This window comes from Scyliorhinus canicula, chromosome 12 (assembly GCF_902713615.1).
Source record: "Scyliorhinus canicula chromosome 12, sScyCan1.1, whole genome shotgun sequence".
Taxonomy (NCBI): domain Eukaryota; kingdom Metazoa; phylum Chordata; class Chondrichthyes; order Carcharhiniformes; family Scyliorhinidae; genus Scyliorhinus; species Scyliorhinus canicula.
This window is the reverse complement of record NC_052157.1, coordinates 113,193,169-113,211,610: the sequence shown is the minus strand read 5'-3', so window position 1 is coordinate 113,211,610 and position 18,442 is coordinate 113,193,169. Positions and strand designations below refer to the sequence as shown.

Sequence of the window (18,442 nt, the reverse complement as noted above, 5' to 3'; positions counted from 1 at the left end):
TCCTAAACGGCTGCTCTACTGCCTTATAAAGGTGAGTGGCAGAAAATTTATGAATAAAATCAATAACTGCAAATATAATAAACCTACAATAGCACTTTGTACTGTTTTACACCAATTGTACCCATTCAGTACAACGGATGGTTGTCTGTTGTAGAAAATTGAAGTATTATATTTCTGTAGTTCAGTTGGCAGCACTCATGACTCTGTTCGCAATCTTATGTACTTTGACAAATTTGTAGCACGGGACCATTTCAAATAACAGGCTGCCTCTATATCACTGTCTAATCAATGATGGTGAGCACACTCCTGAGGTAGGAGGCCTAATCGGAGGGCCTGGAGCAATAGATGGACAGCAGCCTGACTAGAAAGTACACGCAGCTGTGGCAGGTGGGGGAGTTTGAGGGCACCTCGAAATGGAGGCACTCTCAGAAGCCTGGGTAATATTTGAAAAGACAGATGGTCCGCAGCTAACAGGCACATCAGCGTGGAGGGGAAAGCCCCCCCACCTCCCCAAAACAAGGAAGTGTTATGGCCAATGCTGCGGCCTTTTCACTTTTGTGGTACATTCGTGGTGCCAGTAATGGGAGCACCTGATAGACCTCCAGCCTGCCTCTGCGAGGCTGTCTCTAAGTTGTTGCCGATATCCGTATGCTATTTTTAAATTATTCTTTTTTTAAATTTAGAGTTCCCAATTATTTTATTTCCAATTAAGGGACAATTTAGCGTGGCCAAACTACCTCGCCTGTACATCTTTGGGTTGTGGGGGTGAGATCCACGCAGACACGGGGATAATGTGCAAACTCTACCCGGACAGTGACCCCGGCCGGCCAGGATCAAACCCGGGTCCTCAGCGCTGTGAGGCAGCACTTTATATAAATAATTAAGTTGAACAATGTCAGTAACTCAGCAGAACTAGTAACAGTAATAACTATGAAAACAGGAGCAGTAGGTCTTGCTTACAGGTTTTGCAGACTGAAAAACCTGCCAAAGCCCACACATGGTCAGAACGCTCAACAGATGCCAATAAAGCAATTACATAGGAGAAAGACTTAGAAGAGCACTCTACTCAAAATGACATTCAGTAACAGACATAATGTTGTCGGTGCCAGCTAGTGTTTCCTAAATAGACTGCTATTGTATCTTTCCTTTGATACAAGTGGTGGAGGGTGCAAATTCCACTGTAAATTCCAGCTATCACTTCAAAACAAGACTGCATTTGTATAGCACCTTTCATAACTTCAGGATCCCTAAACATTTTTAAATGAATACTTTTTGAAGTTTAGTCACTTTTATAGAGCTGTAACTTGTTCGGAGTGGCAATCAGCGTACGGATCAGGGTACAGATTGCCACTCTGTACCCACTTACCTGCAGCAAATTTCTTTTGTCCGTGTTTCATCTGACCTTCCTGACTCAGGCTGGCTGGGATCTAGGCAGCAAAACTATGCATGAGGCCCACCGTCGAAGTCTGACAAGAGTTGAACTGAAGGAGGACATGCCCCCTTTTTGACTGCCATAAAACACGTAAGTTTAAAGGACTGATTGAAACTGGCACGCTGGGGAGAAGATAAGTGTCGAAGGTAAGTGGATAGATTTGGTGGGGGGATAATTGGAGAATGGGAGGGTTCGGACATCAGGAGGGGGTGTGGGGGGGGGTCAAATTTCAGGGGGGGGAGGGATGGTCAGACACCAGGGGTTGGGGGATCAGATATCGGGGGTTGGGCATCGGGAGATATGGGGTCAGGTTGGACATTTGGCAGTCGCACATCAGAGTGGGGTTTGGACACTGAGGGGATGTCCAGGGGGCGGGGACCAGGTCAGGGGGGCTTCAAACCAGATTGAGTCGAGTCGTGGGTTCAGATGGGGGTTCAGCTGGGTTGAGGAGGGCACTGGTCGGGTCAGGGCGAGGGGTGTTCTATCCAAGTCAGGAGTCAGATTGGTGATGAAAGTCTGGTAGTTTGGGAAGTGAGAGTGGAGAATCCTATGCAAGTGTGGTGTTGGGACTAATCCCATGGGATGTTGAGGGGTGGGGAATACTGAGGGGGGTGGTTAATCAGTGGGTATGGGCAGTCTAATGGGGGGGTCAATGCTGTGAGGAGTCTTGTGCGGCGATCAGTCTGGGTGTTTAAAATAGTTACACATAGAAGAGGTTTTATTTCTTCTAACATTTTCGGAGCAATTATTAGTGTAAACCTGGCAGAACCATACAAAGTTTGCTATTCTGTCATTTTTTCCCATGGTTCCTAGCGCAGGGCAGCATGTCTGGGCAATTGCTGTGCAAACCCTTGCCTGGGAACCTGCGAGAGGGATTCCCCAGCATGTCTTTGGAATACCCCTAAAATCTGATGCTGGGGAGCCGGGAGAATATCATATTGTAGAAAGTGTAGTCTTGGATAAAATGTTAAAGGAATGCTTGCTTTCTCTTCAGATGGTGGCACTATTTGAAGAAGAACTAAGAATTCTCCTTGTAATCTACCAAACATTTCTCTTTTAACTCAATGCCATGAAAACTGATTAACTGTTTATTCGCTGATTTTTATGTTTTGTTGTGTGCAAGTTAGCTGATGGATTTACATAGCACCAGCAGTTTTTTATTCTTTTTTATATAAATTGAGTGTCCTTTTCTTTATTTCCAATTAAGGGGTAATTTAACGTGGCCAGTCCACCTACCGTGCACAACTTTGGGTTGTGGGGGTGAGACCCATGCAGACACGGGGAAAATGTGCAAACTCTACACGGACATGACCTGGGGCCAGGATCGAACCTGGGTTCTCAGCGCCGTGAGGAGGCAGTGCTAATCACTGCGCACCGTGTCACCAGCAGCAGTTATATTTCAAACTTAAAGCATGAGTTGTAGAAAGCTTTGGGATGTCCTCAATATACACAAGTGCAAATTCCTAAACCTGCTCCTGACTTGGCGACCACATTTAAATTAGAGCAGGCATGTGTATTTTAGGATCTGACAACAATTTTATTTAAAAGTGGGAGACTGCTTTGCAGAACACCTATTCAGTCTGCAAGTATGACTTTTCGATTACGTTCACATTTCTGTCCTCCCCTGCTGCAATGTTCCAATGAATTTACAGTGCAGGAGGCCATTCGGCCCATTGAGTCTGCACTGGCCCTTGAAAAGAGCACCCCGTAACCCCACCCAACATCATGGCTAATCCACCTAACCTGCCCATCTTTGAACTGTGGTCGGAAACCGGAGCACCCGGAGGAAACCCACACAAACACTGGGAGAACGTGCAGACTCCGCACAGACAGTGACCCAAGCTGGGAATCGAACTTTGGACCCTCGAGCTGTGAAGTAACTGTGCTAACCACTGTGCTACCATGCCACCCAATGAAGGAACAGGATCTCATCTTCCGCTTAGGCACTTTGCAGCCTCTGGAGTCAAAATTCAGATCTGCAACTATAGACCGTGTATTCTGTCCTCCATTTAGTATTTTTGTCCAGTGCCAGTCTGTATCCTCCCATGTTTTGCTTTGAGGTAGCGCTTCTTTTAGTTCTGCTGTTAACACCTTCTCTGAATCAGATGCTTTATTCCTTTACCACAGTGGTTACCGTGGCTGCCTCACAGCACCAGGGACCTACGAACAACACAGGAACAGGCCCTTCAAGCCCGTGCCGACCATTCTGCCCGTCTAAACTAAAATCTTCTACACATCCTGGGTCTGTATCCCTCTATTCCCATTCTATTCATGTATTTGTCAAGATGCCCCTTAAATGTCACTATTGTCCCTGCTTCCACCACCTCCTCCGACTGGACGCAATTCCAGCCTTGAGTGACTGTGTGTAGTTTCCTCATTCTCCTCGTGTACACATGGGTTTCCTTCAGGTGCTCCGGTTTCCTACCACATTCTAAAGATGTGCCGGTTAGGCAGATTGGCCATGATAAATTGCCCCTTAGTGTCCAGGGATGTGCAGGCCAGGTTTACAGGGTTATGGGGATAAGGCAGGGTGGGCAGTGGAGCTGACCCCTCTTTCGGAGAGTTGGTGAAGTCGAAGGGCAATACCAGGTACACAATGTAACGAGATAACACCGGCATCGGATGAAGCATACAGGGGTGTAGTGTTAATGAGGTCAGTCCGTAAGAGGGTCATTTAGGAGTCTGGTAACAGTGGAGGAAGAAGCTGTTTTTGAGTCTGTTGTGCGTGCTCTCAGACTTTTGTATCTCTTGTCCGATGGTAGAAGTTGGAAGAGTGAGTAAGCCGGGTGGGAGGGATCTTTGATTATGCTGCCTGCTTTCCCCAGGCAGCAGGTGTAGATGGAGTCAATGGTTGGGAGGTGTAGATGGAGTCAATGGATGGGAGGTACGGAACAAAGAAGAACAAAGAAAAATTACAGCACAGGAACAGGCCATTAGGCCCTCCAAGCCTGCGCCGATCCAGATCCTCTATCTAAAACTGTCGCAAAGAAAAGAACAGGTAGGTTTGTGTGATGGACTGGGCTGTGTTCACAACTCTCTGAAGTTTCTTGCGGTCTTGGGCCGAGTAGTTGCCATACCAGGCTGTGATGCAGCCAGATATTTCTAACTCTCAGCAGGTCCGAAAGCATCTAGGGAGAGAAAAAACAGCTGACCTTTTGAGTCTGCATGTCTCGGGGCCCAGCTCTGACCGAGAAGTCATCCAGACTCGAAATGTTAGGACCATTCTCTCCTCCGCAGATGCTGTCAGAACTGCTGAGATGGTCCAGCATTTTCTGATTTTGTTTCAGACTCCAGCAGCCGCTGTAATCTGCTTCTGTCATCCTAACTTTCTCCAGCCCTACTGGACTCCGGGGACATTAACTCTGTGTCCTGCTCACCACAGATGCTGCCAGAACAGCGATTTTTAAAACTAATTTTTCGTGCTGTGTGTGTTGTAAACCGCCCTGAGGGTACTTGCAGGGGAGCGATTTCAGGCAATGACTGAAGGGGTCAGAAGGCACGTGTGTGTGTGTTTTCTTGTCGGCAGACTATTATAGAGGTTGGTCGCCCAGGCTCCTTTAAACGGTCGCCACGTCACGGCGGCCAGAGCGGAGACAAAGCGGGAGGGCCGGCGGTTAAAGGGGAGGTTCCTGGCGGTGGGGGGGCCGGGAGTGAGAGAGAAGGCCGCAGGCAGGGAGATCGGGCTTCGCAGCAGGTTAGTCAGCCACAGGGTGATCCGGGGAGGGTGGAGAGAGGATGAGTGAGTGGAGGCCGGGGGTGGGGTGGTCGCTGATTCGGCGAAAACCGGGCCGCCTGCTTCCTCGTCCAATTTTAACCGGTTTTGTGAATCTGGGCCTCGAGGCCTCGGCCTCAATTTGGCGGCAGGGACGGATTCCCTTGCTTTCCCCCTCCCACCACCTTCGTTGCCGAAGGTCAGAGCAGCTGGATGGCGCCATTCGGGAAAATGTTTTCATTTCCACACACGCAGCGAGTTTAGAAACGCCGACAAATACAACTGTGTGTTTTCCTGAATCCTGTCATCACCGTCAGTCAGACGCTCACAATCAGCTCCGGCCACAATCCCAAACCTGCAGCATTTTGCTTGATTTTCCAGAAAAAAACCCTGAACATTTTGAGAGAAAATACTCAGAAAACCAGTATGATAGCTGCATTTGCATAGCGCCCGATCTCGGGACGTGGCAAAGAGCTTTATAGATTTTTAAAAATATATAGCTGTAGTCAATGTTGGAAGTGTGGCCGCCAATCTGTCATGCAAGCCCATATTCTGCCCATCGAGTCTGCACCCACCTTCTGAAAGAGCATCCTACCCAGGACTTCCATCCCTGTGACTCGATGCTTTGGTCATGGTCAACCCACGAAACCTGCACATCTTTTGGGCTGTGGGAGGAAACTGGAGCACCCAGATGAAACCTACTTAAGCAGTGAAAATGCACGTGAAACCCACGCAGACATTGAAACGCAGGCAGTCGGCCAAGGCTGGAATTGAACCCAGGTCCTTGGTGCTGTGAGGCAGCAGTGCTAACCACTCTGTCGCTGGGCTGCCCCAAGTTAAGCTGACGGGGTGACACAAACAGAGTTGTGATAATGACTGGATCATTTTGCCTTGGCTGCTGGTGAGAGGAGGATGATTGGGCATGATGGAGAGCTCCCTTGTTAGAATGGTGTTTTTTTATTTGTACCTGTGACAGTGCTCTCCTTCCTCCCTTCCTGGGTACACACTGATGGGCAGGAATGACAACTGCACTTGCTGTCCCATGAATCAAGGAGCAAACTTAAATCCGGAGGTCTGGAATACAAATTCAGTCCCCCCCGCCCAAACATAAACCAATACAGTTTGATGTTTCTGGACCTTGTGAATAATTTTCCTTACTCCTGTGTCTTTTAAAAAAATAAATGTAGAGTACCCAATTGATTTTTTCCAATTAAGGGGCAATTTAGTGTGGCCAATCCACCTATCATGCACATCTTTGGGTTGTGGGGGTAAAATCCACGCAAACACGGGGAGAATGTGCAAACTCCACACGGACAGTGACCCAGAGCCAGGATCGAACCTGGGACCTTGGTGCTGTGAGGCAGCAATGCTAACCACTGCGCCACCATGCTGCCCTTTACTCTTGCGTCTTTGAGAAATTGCTATGTATGCCAGCCAAGGTTTTGTGACCTCTTCCATGTAATCTCTGAGCTGCTGCATCCAAATCTGAGTTCAGAACTCCAGAAGACTCTGATGGATTTGTGCAACTGAAGCATCCCATCTCATTGTATTCCAGTCCCCAACATTCATGAGCTTTTTGTACTTGTCCACTGCCATTAATAATTTGTGTGCATGAACTTCCAAATCTCTGCTTCTCTCCAGGTCCTAATTTCTCATGTCCAGAAAAAAAATCTGATTTTCTTGGGTCTAAAGCAGATGACCTCAATAAATCCCATGTGCCAGAGTTTGATCCTCTCAATTAATCTTTGCCCCTCTGCAACTTTTCGCATCACTTGCTGATCCTCATAATTTACTGCTGTGTGTAAACTTGGATATAAAATTCTTATTCGCCCAAATCATAAAAAATATACACTAATAATCGCTTATTGTCACAAGTAGACTTCAATTAAGTTGCTGTGAAAAGCCCCGAGTCGCCACATTCCGAGCCTGTTCGGGGAGGCTGGTACGGGAATTGAACCCGTGCTGCTGGCATTGTTCTGCATGGCAACCAGCTATTTAGCCCACTGTGCTAAATCAGCCCCTGGTTTAGCCAAAATTTCTGACCGCGAGGGAGCACTGTAACACCCTGCTAAAATGAGATCTGTATTGTGAAATGGTTCACCTGTTTTTAAGTTTGCTTTGCTGTAAAAATTAAAAACGTTCGAGCAAAGTTTGTGTGGAGACAGGCAGGGAAAGGTCATCTGCCCCGAGACTGAATTCCATGCGTGCGATTGCTGCAACTATTTGAATTTTTAAAAATTTAAAAATTTCCAAATTCATTTCAGTTGTTCCAATTAGGGGCAGTTTAGCATGGCTAATCCACCTACCCTGCACTTCTTTTTTGGGCTGTGGGGGTGAAACCCATGCAAACATGGCGAGAATGTGCAGACACCACACTGACAGTGACCCAGAGCCAGGATCGAACCTGGGACCTCGGTGCCCTGAGGCAGCAGTGCTAACCATTGCACCACCATGCTGCCCTGCTGCGACTATTTCAGGATGTCACTCTCTAGTATCCACTGTTTCACAAGTAGAAAAAAAACTTGTGGGATAACTAAAGTGATTTTGTTCATGGTTTCTGATGATCCATTCACATTGCACCCGCTTGAGTGATAGAAAATACTTATAAAATGAACCACCCTATTGATAAGAAGCACCACATTTTTGTATAAAACAACTGTTTTGATCTGTGATGTTGTGAGCTTGCTGAGAGTGGTGTCACAATTGACCCTGCTAAATTGCCCCTTAATTGGAAAAGATGAATCGGGTACTCTAAATTTAAAAAAAAAAGTTACTAAGAAAGATTGAAGATATTGAATTATCAGCATTGTGTTGTTGATAGCATGTTGTATTAATTTTGCTTCTGTGTATAGGAAAACTTGTAAGTACATTTACAATTTAGCATGAATGTGGCAGCACGGTGGTTAGCATTGTTGCTTCAAAGTGCCATGGTCCCAGATTCCATTCCTGCCTTGGGCCGCTGTGTGGAGACTGCACATTCTCCCCATGTCTGCATGGGTTTCCTTCGGGTGCTCTGGTTTCCTCCCACAAAGTCCCGAAAGACGTGCTGCTAGGTAATTTGGACATTCTGAATTCTCCCTCAGTGTATCTAAACGGGCGCTGGAATGTGGTGAATAGGGGATTTTCACAGTAACATAATTACAGTGTTAATGTTATGTTAATGTAATCTTGGTGACCCCAGCTACCCTGCACATCCCTGGACACTAAGGGCAATTTAGCATGGTCAATCTGCCTAACCACATCTTTTGGAGTGTGGGAGGAAACCGGAGCACTCGGAGGAAACCCATGCAAACTGCACCCAAGTTTGGAATTGAACCAGGGTCCCTGGCACTGTGAGCCAGCAGTGCTAACCACTGTGCCAACGTGCCGATTGGCTCATTGTGTGAGCTAGCATGTTGCTTAGAGCAGTCTAGAATCTTATTGGCCTGTAGTGCCCTATCAACATAACATTTTCCTTTCTCCATGTGTTTATCTGACTTCCTGTTAGTGCATCTAAACCAGGGGTGGTTTATTTTTTATTTTTTTTAAATGTTAAGGTTAATGGGGGGGGCTGTTGGGTTACTGGTATAGGGTGGATACGTTGACTTGAGTAGGGTGATCATTGCTCGGCACAACATGTGTTTCATGTGAAGTTTGTACGTTAAAATATTAATTAATAAAAATTAATTGCTTTTTTTTCTTTAAACTGAGTTATTGTTTTTCAAATAAATGTGTTTCATGTAAAGTTTCTACTTTAAAATATTAATTAATAAAAATTAATTGCTTTTTTTTCTTTAAAAACCTTATATTTTGGCTATTTTAAATATTAATTATTTTACTTAATATACTATGCGGCCCTTTAAAATTGTGAATTTCTGAATGTGGCCCTTGCACGGAAAAGTTTGCCCACCCCTGATCTAAACTGATTGCCTTAACTACTCTCTGGTAGCGAGTTCCACGTTCCAACCCTACCAGATAAAGAAGTTTCTCCTGAGTTTTATTGGATTTATTATGTGATTGTCTGCCAATTAATACTCATTGGTTTTGGATTTTCCCTGCAATATCAGTTGGGCCCTGCTTCTGTATTTTAGCTTTGATATACTTGTGAGATTTGGGGGAACCACCAGTGGTATTTATGGGTATGAGAAGGGTGATGACAGTGCAGTGAGGGAGAGGGGATTAGCAGAAATGCCTGTGGGAGTTGCTGGCTTTTTTAGCTTAAACTTTGCCAGTTTGTTTTTGGTGAAAATGGAAGGAAGTTAAAAATGCTGGTGGCTGAGGATTAAATAGAATTTGAAGTTATTCATGCAGTCCAGTATCATTTTGCGATAGGTTGACAATTATCTGTGGCAAGGGAGCAATTGCACTGACCAAGGGACCAAATTGGACTGGATAGTTGAGTAAGAGAACAGGCTCAAATGTACCTTAACAACTGTTCTCTTAAGTGTGTAATGTAATAATATAGAATCATAGAATTTACAATGCAGAAGGAGGCAATTCAGCCCATCGAGTCTGCACCAGTCGTTCGAAAAAGCACCCTACCTAAGTCCACACCTCCACCCCATCCCCGCAACCCCGCCCAACCCAATATAATAGGATGAACATGAAAAACACTTGATGGGAGAGAAAATGGAAAGATTGGAACCATTTATGTGTGGTGTTTATCAGAGGGCTGATTACAGCAACAAGCAGCTACCCTGACACGATTTTAGTCAGATGAATTGCATTTATGTTTCATTAGTCCTGACCACCAGCCCATTCTGAGCTCTTTACAGCCAGTGAATTGCTCTCGAAGTGTAATCACTGTTGTAATATAGCAAGGATTGCAGCCAACTTGTACACAGCAAAAACAGCAATGTGATAATGGATCGGTGATCTGTTTAAATGATGTTTGGTGGGGGGGGCAATAAATGTTAGCCGGACCACTGGGCTATACTCCTTTGATTTTCATTGTATCTCCTATATCCACCTGAACAGCAATTGGGGCCTCGATTTAATGTCTCATCTGAAAAACAACGCCTACGACTGTGCCGCCCGCCCTCACCAGTATTGCACAACAGTGTCGCTCTTGAAATTTGTGCTGAAGCCCTGCAGTGGGGACCTTGTGGGTCAGGCAAGAATGCTACTGATCGAGCTGCCACTGCCACCCAGTCCCGATCTGCCGCCAGCGCCCGGTCCCGATCTGCCGCCGGCGCCCGGTCCCGATCTGCTGCCGGCGCCCAGTCCCAAGCTGCTGTCGGCGCCCGGCCCCGCGCTGCTACTGGCGCCCGGGCCCGCGCCGCCGCTGGCGCCCTGTCCTGTAATATGTATGTGGGTGATGTTTCAGTATTGTGGTTTGCGTTCTAAAATCTTAGAAAAACAGTCACTCAGGGACACTTACTTGGTAAGAAAGAAACCATCATGACAAGTTTCATTGCAGAGGGTGACTTTCAAAGAAGTGACTTCTTGAAACTAACTAAATTTACATTTATTTATTTCATTAAGGCTTTTTTTTGCTCAGGGTTTCCATTAAGAAGTTATAAGTACAAGATAGATGAGAGATTTGATGAATTGATACCGATTTCTCAAGTTATCCACCATCTCTGATCCTGCTTGACATCTTTCATGTGTAGATTGATATTGGGGGAGGGGACCTCAAGAACCTGAACATTTCTGAAGGTATTGCCATGCTATGTTTGAGATAATTGGCCTCCCTGGATGATTGTTGTATTCAGCACCTTAAGTAGTGATGTACTAATGCTGTACGCTGCAGAGATCCTTCAAGTGCTCTTATAATTTTGAATGGATAATGAGGGTATCTGAAATATTTGGAAGATACAAGTTGCATCTGCTGAGTTGATCTCAGTACCAGTGGTTCTCTTGCCCTCCTTCCTTTTAGGAGTGGCATGGTGGCACAGTGGTTAACACTGCTGCTTCGCAGCGCCAGGGGCCCGGGTTCAATTACAACGTCACGTGACTGAGTGGAGTTTGCACGTTCTCCCTGTGTCTGAGTGGGTTTCCTCCGGGTGCTTTTGTTTCCTTCCACAGTCCAAAGACGTGCAGGTTAGGTGGATCGGCCATGCTAAAATTGCCCCTTAGTATCCAGTGGTTAGGTAAGGTTATAAGATTGTAGGGATAGGGTGGGAGTTTGGGCTTGGGTGGGGTGCTCTTCCAGAAGGTCGGTGCAGACTCAATTGGCCAAATGGCCTCCGTCTGCATTGCAGAAGTTCTTATTGAAAGTCTAAATCACCTTTTGATATGAAGCACCATTGAGAGGGTATATGAGTATCCATGATGTGACATCGTTGAAAGGACGTCCTGAGCTCTTTGATCAGAAGTAGCAAAATTAGTTCTCCCAGTTGGTCAGGATAGTCAAAAAAGAAAATTTATTGCAGAAGACTGATTCCCCACCCACAGACCCTTGCACGCACGATTGTGTATGCACGTGTGCTCTCTCTCACGCGTTGTTGCGCTCCCACATATACACCTGTAAACTGTAATTTAATTTGATGCTAAGACAATTATTTTGTATTTAGTCCACTAACCAGGATACGGTTACATGGCTTTTTTCACAAGAAAGGATATGAAGTTAAATGAAGCGAGAAGATGAGAATTATTGTTGTGTATACTTGTTTATTTAAAATAATACAACTTAATGATTTGTGTCCGATATACCAACATGCAAGAAGCCTAACTATTGAAAGATCAGAGCACACAGTGGAACATGCAAAATACACTATGTTGTGCTCAGGGCACTATTGTTCTGTTTTATCCTGTAATATTGGATTGAACATTAGTGGCACCTACTAATTGCAGAAATTTTCCTTATGTTAATGTCTAAACATTTTTTTAGAGTACCCAATTGTTTTTTCCACCTGGGGGGCAATTTAGCGTGGCCAGTTCACCTGCCCTGCACATCTTTGGGTTGTGGGGGTGAGACCCACGCAGACACGGGGAGAATGTGCAAACTCCACACAGACGGTGACCCAGGGCTGGCATCGAACCCATACACCCATGCGCTCAGCACCGTAGGCAGCAGTGCGAACCACTGCGCCACCCAGATGAAGTATGTTAACTTGTGGTGTGGTGGGCACAGCTTTCTGGCTGCAAGCAACATCTTGGGAGATCAAGATTTTTTAATATATTGTGCATTTATTGGTATAATGATCTAGTTACAAATCGGGCAGTCCTCTGATTATCCTGTTGGCAGTGACATAAGATGATGAACTGTGTTGTCTTATTTCAGATATTTGTTTCCCCTTTTTATTGCAGCTGACTGTGAGAACTCAATGTACAGGTTGCTTTCCCACTTAGCAAAATGTTTGCTTAGACTGGAGAAGATTTGCCCAGTACTGAATCGAGTAGAAAGATCTGTGTTTGAAAGGCAGAGCTGCTGCACTTTGCTCCCATATTCTCACCACTTCTGGTTTGTCCATCCCTTCTCTGAACGTTTAGCAGTGAAGCAAGGCCTGAGACTACGTGTTTTCAACCCAATTGTTGTGACTTTCTGTTGGATCCCTAGCTGCCCCTTGTGCACATCAAAAGCAGGGATGCCTGTGCAGAGATACTGTGTGGACTATGCCAAGCGTGGCACAGCTGGCTGCAAGAAGTGCCGGGAGAAACTCCCAAAAGGACTGGTGCGGATTGGAAGGATCATGCCGAACCCTTTCTCTGAGGCAGCTGAGATGAAGGAATGGTACCACATCAAATGTATGTTTGAGAAGCTGGAACGTGCCCGACTAAGTACTAAGAAAATCGATGACTTAACAGACCTAGAAGGTTATGAGGAGCTTCAGGATGCAGAGAGGGATCTGATCAACCAGCACATTAAAGGTCAGAAGACTGAGAGTTGGAGAATGGATTTTACTTTAGATTTATATCATGCAATCTGTTTTGATTTGTAGTTTAACTATTTGTTTCCAAATCCTTAATAAGTGAAGCATTCTCCTTAGTCATATGATAAACTGGATAGATTGAAAGTCCAGTGGTTGAGCTTTAATCTGTATTGAGCAGGACATTGCAATTGACCAAAGTTTCCCTGGGCTGAAGGATTGGACAGGCAGTGGCTAATGTTCCTGATCACTACCTGTAACCCTTCCAGAAAACAAGAATGGATGCCTTGTGACAACAGGAGCAGGCTTGGTTGTGAGGCCTCCTGTGATCAAATAGCCCAAGACCACTTACCCTTTCTGCTCACACATGAAGCACAGCCACTTGGGCAAATGTTTATATATTTCCCATGGAATGCATTGCTGGTAGGGCCAGCTCCTTCAGAAGAAGGAAGAAAATTAGAGTAAGCCCTGCCTTATTCAGGAAGATTGGGTAAATGTTGGTGCCTAAATCCAGAAAATGCACCAGACCAATGCAGTACTCGGGTTGTGCTGATTGCTGAAATGTCAAGGGAACATTTACAGAGTCCGACCTTCCTGTTTTAAAAATAAATGACCGGCAATCCCAAGGGAAAATGAACAAGTTGGTGGTAGATATGTTTACGGGAAAAGTTCTAATGTAGTTTTACATTTTTTGCTAGAACTTGCAATCAAGAATGGCTTACTATCTTCAAAAATTAAGCCCTCCCAGAATAAGCCGACCGCTGTCGCTCCATCGCCTCGTAAATTCTCTGGATTCTCGGGTAAGGACACACTGCTTCACTCATCATCTTTCTGTGATGGTGGTTGATGTTTTGTACATTACATTGTTACGGTTAAGAGAATCGGACAATGGGTATTAATTGTCTTTGAGCATGTACAAATAGAGGATAGCTGGGACACTGGGTTGTGTGGGAGAAGAACTGTGAGACGGAACAAATCAATGAACACTCAATGAAGAGAAGCCTTGTATCTTGGTTTTGGCTTCACCAATCAGCTTGGATCCTTTTAACAGTGGTAACTGAAATGAATGACATGAGAATGTTTGTTTGTTTTCCTGCATCTTAGACCATAAGACATAGGAGCAGAATTAGGCCATTGGGCCCATTGTGTCTGCTCCGCCATTCAATTATGGCTGATTATATTTCTCATCCCGATTCTCCTTCCTTCTCCTGATTAGGGACAAATTTCGGTCCAAACCTTCCCAGAGCTTCAAACAGGTACCTCCGCTTTACCTGGTCGAATGCCTTCTCCACGTCCACTATGTGCACAATCACCTCTGGCTCCCTTCCCCCCGACGGGGTCATCATTATATTCAACAACTTCCTCATGTTACTAGGAGCTGCCTCCCCCTCAAAATCTGTTTGGTTCTCAGAAACCACCTCAGGGACACAACCCTCCAACCTACATGGCAACACCTTTGCCAGGACTTTCACCTCTGTATCTAGCAGAGAAATGGGCCTGTTGGACCCACACTCCAGTGGGTCCTTCCCCTTTTTTGCGATCAACAAAATCAACACCTGCGCAAATGTAGCTGGCAACTACCCCTTTTCTACCATCTTGTAGATGTCAAGTTTAAATGTTTCTCGTATATTGAAAGAAACAAGAGGAAATAGTATACCAGATGCTGCAGTGCATTTGTGAGGTTTTATGTGCAGCAGCAGGCTTGTATCCATTTTAACTTTCGGTTGGCTGTTCACAGTGCAGACTCTCTAAAAGTAGCAGACATCACAGCTGGATTCTATTTTATTCTCACCTGGCAATGCCCCAATGTATTCACTGATGGTGAATGGCAACTCCTTTCTCTAACCAGCACAGTAGAGTGCTGGAGCCAATTTTAGCCATAAGAACAAAGCATGAGGAACAGTAACAGAAATGTTCTCCGCCATTCAATAAGATCAAGGCTAACCTTGTATTCAACTCCACTATCCCCCTATGTTTGTCAATAGCTGAGCCCAAGCACTGATCCATGTGGTACCCTGCTAGTTACAGGTTGCCTATCTGAAAATGTCCTGGTTATTCGTACTCTATTTTCCATTCATAAGCCAATACTCAATCTATGTTTATATGCTTTCCCCGGTGCTTTAGTTTGCCTTAGTAACCTTTTGAGTGTCACCTTTTATCAAGTGATTTTTGAAAATCCAGGTACACTACATCCACTGGTTCTCCTATATCTACCCTGCTAATTACTTCCTCAAGAAGAAAAAATGTGTTGACATATGTTGCCTCATCCCTAATATTAGATTCCACCTTATTCACGTCAGCTGATGTAGAATTCCATGTTTTCTCTCCCTCCTTTTTGTGATCAGTAGAGTCAAATCTGCTACCTCCAAATCCAGGGGGAATTGGGAATCTATGGAGTTATCATAGGATTTACGGTGCTGAAGGAGGCCATTCTGCCCATAGCGTCTGCACCAACCCACTGAAAGAGCACCCTATGCCTCCACCCTATGCCAGTAACCCCCCCCCCACCCTTTTGGACATTAAGGGGCAATTTGTCATGGCCAATCCACCTAATCTGCACATCTTTGAACTGTGGGAGGAAACCGGAACACCCAGGGGAAACCCACGCAGGCACTGGGAGAAAGTGCAAACTCCACACAGACAGTGACCCAAGGCTGGAATTGAATCCAGTTTCTGGAACTTTGAGGCAGCAGTGCTAACCACACTGCCACCGTGCTGCCCACGCTGAAAGATCTAGGCCAATGCATCCTCTATCTTTTAAAACTGGCCACCAGGGCGTGGGGATTTGTTGACTTTTAGTCCCCATTAATTTCTCCAGTAATAATTCTTTACTAATACTAATTTTGTAAATTCTTATTCTTGCTAGATCTTGATTTGCCCCAGTATTTCTGAACTAAAGCCTCAGCTGCACCAGTATATATCTGTTTTCGTTCTGGGACTCCAATCTCGGGTCTGTAAAAATAAAAAACATTTTTTTTTCTTATTTAAATGGATTTAGGGGCAGAATGGTGATGGAAATGAGTGTTAAGTACAATTTCTTTTTGATTAAAATAGATTCTCACTGTTGTCAGCCAGCACCTGGAAAGGAAAAGTAGTTGAATGTTTTTGGTAGGGGCCATCCAATATCACCTGAAATGTTAACTTTCTCCTGCAGACCTGTTGACCTGCAATGCGTTTACAGAAACTGATATTTCTTCCTGTGTTCTTTATTACTGTTATAAAAAAAATACTTGTGCGCTCACCTACACACAGCTACAACAGGGTACCCCGATGAAGAGCCCTCGACCTCCAGCACTGCGCTGGCAGCTGGGGCGTGTGACCCGAATCACAAGGATTGCTCGTTGCGGGAATTCCGAAAACTCTGTGCTATGATTGCAGATAAACCAAGCTATAATACTAAAACACAGATCATCCAAGACTTTCTGAGGAAGGGCACGGGCGGGGACGGTGAGTCGCGCCTTTTTACACTCGCACAAGTTTCATAAATCTGTGGCTAAAAAGGAGCCATTTAATTTTCCAAATGCGTTTGTGGATTTATTATATTTTTTAAAGCAGTTTTCCAAGCAAATCTCCCAAAATCTGCAATCTACCCATTACAAATTATTCAGTTTACATTGATCCATTTTATGAAATCTCTGTTAGGAAACACCTCTGTGTCATAAGGGAGACAGACTTACCGGTGCACACCAACCTCGCAGCTGAACTGTGCTCAGTACTTGTGGTTTCACTGCCAAGGTAGGGAAGCCACACCAGTTTTCTCCCATATTGAAGATGGGGGCTTGTGCTGGTGTACAGTTCCATGGACGCTGCCTGCTCTCCAGCTCTTTATGTTCGAGTTTGGAGAGTAATTGAGGGAGCTTAAGTTTAGATGTAAGTGTTGATTTCTCTGTCTATACACCAGGAACATTTTTCTGTTCTTTAGACATGACTTTTAAAATCTCTTACCCCAATATTAACATGCCACCTACACAGAGACTTGTTGATATCTTGGTTTGGGTGATTGGCCAAAATTCAATAGATGCCAAAATTAACTAATTTGAAGAATTGTAGGGGGATTTCTCATAGTGATTAGTGTTTGCACCCTAACAGCAATGTTGATTGAATTACATAGTTCACAATTCAATATTAAAAAAAATAAATTTAGAGTACCCAATTTATTTTTTCCAATTAAGGGGCAATTTAGCATGGCCAATCCACCTAGCCTGCACATCTTTCTGGGTTGTGGGGGCGAAACACACGCAAACACGGGGAGAATGTGCAAACTCCACACGGACGGTGACCCAGAGCCGGGATCGAACCTGGGACCTCGGTGTCGTGAGGCAGCAGGGCTAACCCACTGCGTCACTGTGCTGCCCTTTTACAATTCAATGATGGTGACTGATGTGGTAACCTGTTTTCTAGGAAAATTCCATGGCGATGTCTACCTAACCATAAAACTGCTCTTACCTGGTGTGGTAAAAACCGTTTACAACCTGAGTGACAAGCAGATCGTCAAACTGTTCAGCCGGATATTTAACTGCAGTCTGGATGACATGGTGCGAGACTTGGAGCAGGTCTGTTGCAGTGTTTTGCTCAAACCCGTTTGCATTGTATTAAAACAAACTGTGGCACATTCAGAATAGGTCAGTCTACACGTGTGAAGAGAAAACACAGTTGTGTTCTTGGTATGTAAGGAGAAAATACAGGTGATGATATTTTGGGTATGAATCTTTCATCAAAACTGGAAGTAAAAAGATATTCCATTAACATCAGTAAAGGGAAAAGAGCACAAGACGTAGGAGCAGAAAGAGGCTTTTTGGCCATCGTGTCTGCTCTGCCATTTAATGCGATCATGACTAATCTGACGGGATAATCTTCGACTCCACTTTCCTGCATTAATAATTTTTATTAGTGTTACAAGTGGCCTACATTAACACTGCAATTAATTTACTCGTCCCATAACCCTTGATTCCCCTACTGATTAGAAATCTGTTTATCTCAACCTTGAACATACTTAATAACCCAGCTACTAAAGCCCTCACATAAAGAATTCCACAGATTCACTACCCTCTGAGAGAGGAAATTCCTCCTCAGCTATGTCTTAAATGGATGACCCCCTTACTCTTTGAGATTATGCCCTCTGGTCCTAGATTCTCCGGCAAGGGGAAACAACCTTTCCGCATCTACCCTGTCAAGCCCCCTGAGAATCCTAATTGTTTCAATTAGGTCACCTCTCAAAGAACAATGCAGCATAGGAACAGGTCCTTCGGCCCTCCAAGCCTGTACCGGTCATGATACCACCCGTGGCCAAAACCCTCAGCACTTCCTAGTGTCGTATCCCTCTATGCCCATCCTATCCACGTATTTGTTGAGATGCCTTTTGAACGCCGTTAATGTATCTGCTTCCACAACCTCCCCTGGCAGCGTGTTCCAGGCACTCCCCGCCCTCTGTGTAAAATACCTGCCTCGCACATCTCCACAGACGTTAAATCTATACCCACCAGTGACTGACCCCTCCACCCTGGGAAA

General features: G+C 45.1%; 1 protein-coding gene across 3 annotated transcripts in view; it reads left to right on the top strand.

The window, feature by feature from the left end:
• Nucleotides 1-5,060: 5,060 nt before the first annotated feature.
• lig3 (ligase III, DNA, ATP-dependent) overlaps nucleotides 5,061-18,442 on the top strand; it is an 88,387-nt gene continuing 75,005 nt past the window's right edge. The window contains exons 1-5 of one of the 3 annotated variants that reach the window (XM_038813791.1): nucleotides 5,061-5,126; nucleotides 12,375-12,935; nucleotides 13,633-13,734; nucleotides 16,187-16,381; nucleotides 17,336-17,487. In XM_038813791.1, the coding sequence (XP_038669719.1) occupies nucleotides 12,392-12,935; nucleotides 13,633-13,734; nucleotides 16,187-16,381; nucleotides 17,336-17,487 (993 nt within the window). In that variant the 5' untranslated portion in view covers nucleotides 5,061-5,126; nucleotides 12,375-12,391. Of the gene's footprint in view, nucleotides 5,127-10,645; nucleotides 10,782-12,374; nucleotides 12,936-13,632; nucleotides 13,735-16,186; nucleotides 16,382-17,335; nucleotides 17,488-18,442 lie in introns of those variants that run through there. The other 2 variants (XM_038813793.1, XM_038813792.1) reach the window with 2 other exon arrangements.